The 7,520-nt window shown below is 44.2% G+C and overlaps 1 protein-coding gene across 1 annotated transcript in view; it reads right to left on the bottom strand.

The window, feature by feature from the left end:
* Positions 1 to 1,616: 1,616 nt before the first annotated feature.
* The window catches only part of LOC121046936 (nose resistant to fluoxetine protein 6), a 51,979-nt gene continuing 46,075 nt past the window's right edge, over positions 1,617 to 7,520 (bottom strand). Inside the window, exons 14-15 of the mRNA XM_040501686.2 lie at positions 2,857 to 2,999; positions 1,617 to 1,796 (exon numbers count right to left, since the gene is read on the bottom strand). Of these exons, the coding sequence (XP_040357620.1) occupies positions 1,617 to 1,796; positions 2,857 to 2,999 (323 nt within the window). The remainder of the gene's footprint in view (positions 1,797 to 2,856; positions 3,000 to 7,520) is intronic.

The raw sequence follows: 7,520 nt of genomic DNA, 5'->3' as shown, positions 1-7,520 counted from the left end.
TCAAGGGCCGGAAAAGGAAGTATCAGCGACACTGGAGGAGTTTCTGTGCCATCTATCCAATCAACCTGCAGCAGGTAATATTGACAAAATGCTTTCTCTTCAAACACGTGCCCAGTAGGCGTTCACATTTCCATAAATAATGCTTACAAATTAGATCATGTGATCACTTTGTCAAAGTATTTGTTTTCTCGGGCAGCCCCTTGCCTTTCTCTCAATCTTTTCTTTTTTTTTTAACATAAACCATGACACCTGTCTTACAATAAGAATTCCATAAAAAAACGTTACTGGAACAGAAACCGCCAAAACTTCTAAACCCAAGAGATTTGAGGAGCGTGATACTTCGCTCCAGAACAAGAACTACCGAGACTTTCTCAGAGACAATCTGCATATATATATATATATATATATGTATATATATATATATTTACAAAACTAATTACAAAAAACAAACTGCAGGCAAGCTGTTAACGATGCTACAGCGTTTTAGTTCGTCGGCTGCCCTATATATTTACAGTTCAAACGTGCAGACAAAGAGACATCCTGGTTTTAGCAAACCCGCAAGCAATAAAAAAAAGAAAGTGGAAAAATAGATGAAAGCTAGTGGATTAGCTCCATAGGGTAAGCCCAAGACTGGTAACAAATGCAAAAACCGATAACCATATACACCGTGTCAACCAACGGACAAACACCCGCAACAGACGGACAAACACCCACAACAGAAAGACGCGCACACGCCAACAAAAGACACACCAAAAACTATGTCCCTTTAATTTTTTTTCTTATGTTCCACGTTGAAGTATTATTTTTGTGGTATCAGTTTAGTTTAAATCCAGTTATGCAGAACATGCCATTTAGTATTCAAAATTACATATATTTGTAAATCATAGACAGGAAGACACGTTCACACCAGTTTATGTCTTCTTTATTTACCAGTCAAACTCGTAAGCGCGTACTTATGGTGCTCACACAAATACACTTACGCTTTGGGTCTATATACACTAACTGAAGATTGACACATGGTATGTACAATTTCGTATATTATAAAAGTCTATGTTTTTAGCCCAGGTAAAACCTACGAGCGAATCGACCTCTTTTTGTTTTAGCCAGTAACCCTTGCATAACCGGTAAGAGTAACCAGGCCAATGAACACGCTATTAGCACTCATTCAATGAGATGGCACCAATAGCGAAGCGATTAGTACAGGATCTCTAATTCAAAAACATGCACACATTTTGTGCCACGACCTGAGTTTCATAAGTGCACAGTTATAAAACACACATCGAACATAAACATGAACGCATAGAATTGTTATTACACACCTCGTAAATACACCATGCACACATTAATACAACCATGTAGTGAACAATTAGCAACAAAGATAAACATTTCTTACGCACTTGAAAACATATCACAATGTGTCGCACCACACAAATTGCCAACCAGAAGCTGTAAGTTCTGCTAAAAGTTCAACCCAGCTTTTTCTTTTTCCTCTAGCAGCAGAGTTTGTGAATGCGATTTTGAAAGTTGCCGCACCCAAAAATTGGGTGGAGGCAAAAGCCATGGTAGAATCTCTACATAATCGAAGGACTTTCGTTTTGTAATAGAGTTCCCAGAACTCACAGTTGCGACTTTTCCGATCTCACTTCAAGGACGAGCTTGCCGTTTGTTTCTGACTTTAGGTTGGATGGCCGTTCGAAGATCAATTTCTCAAGACGGAGCAGGGGGGCCTCCACGGTGAGGTAGAGCAGGTAGGCAAAAAATAGACTCAAAGAGAATACTCCAAGAATTGTAATAAACTGTGAAAAGAGTAGGGGAAAAAGATGAAAAACAAAGTTATCCAAAACACAACTTTCCGATTGAGAACCCTAATTTGCAAGCATGCTACAACCACACACATGCTTGAACAGAGCCTTGGGTTGCAGCGAAATTGTACTTTTAATTACACAAATGTATAGAGTAGTGTAGTTGTGGAGTTACAGACAAACTGAATAGCACGAGCATGCTAATTGTTATGTGATACCACACTATCTGAACAGGTAAAATATTTTACTGCTAAAAATAATGGCATTTTTTAAAGTCTAGAACTTTGTCGGGCTAAAACGGTCACTCACTGGGAACATATGATGGCAGCGTTCTTGATGAGTGCACAAATCACATAGCTTTTATTTGTGTTAACACTGTATTAATCGTCGTAATAAAACAAAAAAAAAACTTTCTGATGTTTCGAAAAGGAGCTACCAACTAATGGCCTCTACTTGCTATAAAGAAGTACGTTATCAAAGCAAAGTTATAAATACTTGTTTTTATGCTTTAATCACAGAATGTATATCAGTTTACAAGCTTCAGCACAAAGTGCATCGCCTACCGGGACTAAATATTAAGGTAGGTTAGTTGGTTTAAATTACTAAACCTATAAACGACAAAAGGCAGAAAAGGACATGGAGAAGAGAGGACAGCACTGCCCTGTCTTCTTCAAGTTCTGGGTTCTCCTTTGCACTTTATATATGTAGCCTACTGGGACGCTTTCTGCTCGACGGTTTTATGACCCAGCTATATTTTCAATACACTTAGTAAAAACATTCTGCGATCGATATAGTTTGACTTTTATCTTTCACACAATTTATAGTAATGTGGATATTTCAAAAGGTTACGTCAAAACATTTTGACAAAATCTAACATTTTAATAATGATAACTTAAATTCAACGTCAAGACCTTTATCTCGATTCTAACCATTTGTTTCATACGACCGTTTATACAAGACACATAGAGCATAAACAGTTTTAATTTTATTCTGGAGTCATCTTTGCAATCTTTACAATGTGCATCGAACCTTTACAAAGGTGTTTACAACTCACCTGAAAATATTCGTCCGCGTTAAGGTACGTCCTTAAGCGCATCTGTCTGAGTAGAAACAGAAGGAAATGCACCAGGTAGATGGAAAACGTCAGACGTGAAAATGGAAAGAAGAACGCCCATCCGAAGAACTTGTTGAACAGTCCTAAATAAACGAGAAACATTAATTGAAAATTAAACTCTAACAACTAAAACTGCTCAAAACACATCGGTTTCCTTGCATGTAAGTAAAATAAAACATTTAATGAGAAGCTCCCCAGTTCTTTATATAGGGTACGTTATCCTCAATATTTAAGGCTGCATAGACGTTTGCAAGTACGGTCTCTGAGCGACGCCATCTTGCTGGTGTGAGTAGGCCGTGTGATAGTCAAGCGATGCTGAGGTGTACCCACGGCCTCAGCAATGCTCGAATATCAAACGATCTACCCACACCAGCAGCAAGATGGCGGCGCCCAGTGGCCGTACTTGCGAACGTCTATAAGGTGGTCACAAGCGGATCCTAGCGCCGTAAAACGAACCGAAAAAAATCGCTGCCAGCAAACAGAAAACTCGAGCTTTTACCGAATGTGCATTCAGGTGGGGAACTTGTGTCGCTAACTCCCTATACACGAACTCAACTCTGTGACGTCACGGCGCGGTGGTGGCGCGTCGGGCGCACTTCGGATCTGGGGCTGTGGACAGAAGTCCCCATGCCAGACGTGTATTCCTGCGATGTTTTGAAAGGAACCAGACAAAAACCTGCCTTCTGGTCAAAACGCCGCGATTGAAGCCGTACCAAAGGAGTCGAGAAAGGTTTGAAGGTCAGTTTTCACGTGCTCGGTTCGTCCGAGAATCTGGATATGTGCCGTGAAAGGGGAAAAGCAGACGCCGTCGGACGACGATTGCTTGGGCGGGAAGCATTTCGGGTTGAATTCACGGATACTTGTGGTTATCATATTTATTTGTTTTGTTCCGACATGAACGTCAGAAAACCGTCAAGTTGTGCGGACCACCTGCGAACTACGTTCAGTGCGTCTTAAAGTTCAAACGGCCGCCTGATCGTTCGAACTGTCGTCTGCTCTTCCAAACGTTACTGCTTGTCGTCTGCTTTCTAAGACGACCCTGGCCCTTAGATCAATTGTTGGCCCGGTACTTGCGATAAGAAGTAAATGCAGGCCTCAAGAGACTAAGTTTGAAGGTTTGTAAGCAGGCTCGATGAAACAGTAGATACAAGGAGATGTTGATCATTGTTACCACTGACCATCACCGACTTGTTATGCCTCATTCACTTGGTTCGATTCTGCTTGCGATTTTCAGTATCGACGTCGACCATCTCAGCTACGGTTCACGCTTTTGCAGCCCGAGGCGTCGCGACTGAAAATTTCGAGCGAAATTTCATCATGCGAATCAGGCTTTAGGGTGCATACTGCGGCGTCCACGGGGAATGAATCGCCGTATATCACATTATTCATGCGAAGTTATGCGGTGTAACAAGCCTCGGTAATTTCGCTGACGCCGCTCAAGTAGTAAGACATCGCCAGGAAGGCGTAGATTCAACAATTCGAACGCGAAAAAGGGCAGGCGGACTCACACCGAGGCCGACCACATCGCATTTCAATTGTTTGTTTAAGGGCGCCGGCGAGCTTCTTGCCCACACCCCCATCGCGTCTGCACGGCGCCGGTGGCGACCGCTAGGGGCGCTCTGGTTTGTTTGTAAAAATGAGTTGGTGTATACGCACAGCGACCAGACAACCGAGCGTCTCGTCTGCAGACTTGGGAAGTAACCCGTTATAAGTAACGGATAAGTTGTAATCCGTCACTTTTTCAAGTAATTGTGTAATCGCCACGTTACTTTTTTTGCGGCAGTAATTTCTAATGTAATTGCTTTACAACATTCGTAGCGAAATATTTTAATTACGTGCTCTTAAAATGTGAACATCATAGAGAAACTGGAGCAATATGAGCAGGCAATTTAGCAGCATAAAGATAGCAAGTTCAACAAATGAGAAAACATCATTAGGAGGACCATAACCGAAAATAAAACACGATTTTTTTAATGACCGCTCATTCGAACCTCTAGAAAAACATGCAAGGCATAAACAGATATACGAAAAACAAAGATCAAGAATACAACTCCGAGTATGCGTTGTCTCCTTGATCTCTCAGCGGGGGTAGACGCCGCTACTGAGCATGAGCACCGCTAGCCTTGTCTGAAGAATTTCAGGAATCATTTTCGATCGCCGTAAGGTAACGGGATGGCGGGTGGGGTTGAAGCTTTCGATGCCTTGTCAGCTTACTGGCGAACAGAGTGCACATACATTCTTTCTCTTAAATATAGTATATTATTTTTACAAGGACTACAATATTTTAAGGGACTACCGTTTTTACATGGACTACCATTTTACATGAATTGCAGGACGTATGAGAAATGGAAAGTAGCGTTGCAGAACATGTTGGAAAATAGCAAAATTGTTTCTCATGTTTTCATACTTCTTACCTTACTGCACTTTCAAAAAAGCAAGAAGGAAGCATAAGGGGGGTTGAGCTTTGCGGAAAGGCGGGGCCCCATTCAGACAGGTGGGCCCGCAGAACTAACCATCTATACCCCTCTAAAAAAATGAGTTACACACGCAGATGCTAACACAAACTAAAGCAAAAACTACAATATTTTGCCGCATCACTTTGAAGGTCCCGAATGTCTTCTCGACAAGATGGGATCACTTGTGTCAGTGAGGAAGACAGTGCTTCGCCATAGTGGGGATGCAGTATGCACGACTCGCGGTGGCGGAGCGTATGAGCAAGTACGGGTTGAAGAGTTCCAGTCCGTGGGTTGACACGAGGAAAAGCAGAAATGTCAAAGGAGGGTTGCATAAAATGGCAGAACAGCCGGAGAGAGGCCAGCTATCTCCTGTGATACAGACTGCGCCATCCCGTAGCCTGATGGTGTGCAGCTTTTGTGGCACACCTGTGGGATACCTCTGTGGCAGGATCGGTACGGCGGACGAATATATTGGCCGCCCGACGTTGAACGGCTTCCAGGCTCGTTCTTAGTGAGGACCGGCGTGGGTGCAAAACCGTGAAACAATATTCAAGGATTGGCAGGACCAGGGCAGTGTATAGCTGGCGGAAAGCCACGGTACTCATTCCCCCGGGTGACGCGCACAACGAATTCAAGGTGCCTCCGAGCTCTGGCACTGGTTAGCGTTATGTGCTCACCAAAATAGAGCTAGCTGTTTAGACAAACCCCCAGAACATGCATTTTGAAGAAATGTTAAATGAGGGTGCCATTTAGGGAGAGATTGTGGGACGGACGAAACGTCGGTCGATGCAAAGAAACAGTCATGGAGTAGTATTTGGATTGATTGTAGGGCAGGTGGTTCTCCAGAGACCACCGGTAACAGTGGTTAACGTCTGATTGGAGGGACGTGTAAGAGGGAGGTGTTTTGATAGGGTGTAGGAGGGCCAGATCATTGTCGTAGAGGAAATGTGTGGAGAGGAGGTGGGTGGTGATGTCATTTATGAATAAAATGAAAAGCGTTGGTCCCAATACACTAACCTGTGGACGCTACGAGCAGGAATCTGATAACGCCCCTGCACAGCGGATGGGCTGAGTACGTCCAGTGACGAAGTTGGTCAGCCAACGCTAGAGGCAACCGCCCATACCAACACAGCGGAGCTTTCGAAGGAGATGGTGATCAATCCGGTGAAATGCCATGGAGAGTTCTATTTTAGCAACCTCGCACGTTACAGAAGAGTCAATATGGGCACTCGCTGTGTGCACTAGGGTGGCAAGGTCGGTCTCACATGATCGGCTCTGTCGAAAGCCATACTGGGCTGAGCTTACGACTTAAGAGGGCTCAGGACTCAAGATGGACCAGGAACTTCGTGTTGATGATCCGTTCTAATGTGCGTCAGGCAACGGAAGTTGAAGCTACAGGACGACAGGAGTCTGGATTATCGGAGGGTAGGTTGTCTGCCTTTAAAAAGGAAGTCACATATTTTACCTTCCAAGCGGTGGGGACGGATCTAATGTCAAGGAAACACTGAAACATTGGGAGCGGTACAGGAGGACAGGCAGAGAAGGCCATATTGAAAATCAGAGGGTGGAGGTCGTCGGGGTCAGCACGCTGATGTACGCGAACTAGAGAGAGGGTGTCGGACAAGCTATCCTCTGTGATGGTAATCCTGCTTAGCGTTGTAGCACAAACGGGAAAGGATGTGGGCACAGTAGAGTGGGAGACACCAGGGCTTGAACGGGAAGAGGCTGACCAGAGCAATAAGTGGCGGTTGAGGAGATAGGCTATGTCCCATGGTTAGGACACAGGGGCCCCCGCTGAGATGAAGCAGGGACCAGCAGAGGAGCGCTGAAGTTGAGATTTAAATTAACTCCGGAAGAGTTTTTGGGTCCTTCAACGCCCGGCAGAAATGTTCTCCAGGTATGACCTGTGAGCCAGGTGGACAGCTTTCTTGATGAATTTCTGTATTACCTTAGCTTCCAGATAACTTCGGTTGCAACGTCGGTGCTTGGCGTGGCGAAGAAGCATGCGCTTCTGGTGTGTCAGAGCAATAACGTCATGGCTGATCCAAGGTAGGGTGCGTTTGCGTCGCGCCTTGAATATAGGGATACATTCTGAGGGATAGCTGTCATAAAATAAAGGTAAAGGTCGTGCATCTCGTTAGGCGAGGG

This window comes from Ixodes scapularis, unplaced genomic scaffold (genome assembly GCF_016920785.2).
Source record: "Ixodes scapularis isolate PalLabHiFi unplaced genomic scaffold, ASM1692078v2 PGA_scaffold3__209_contigs__length_174095766, whole genome shotgun sequence".
In the NCBI taxonomy this organism is placed as follows: Eukaryota; Metazoa; Arthropoda; class Arachnida; order Ixodida; family Ixodidae; genus Ixodes; species Ixodes scapularis.
Note: the sequence above shows the minus strand (reverse complement) of the source record. Positions and strands in the feature narration are given on the sequence as shown.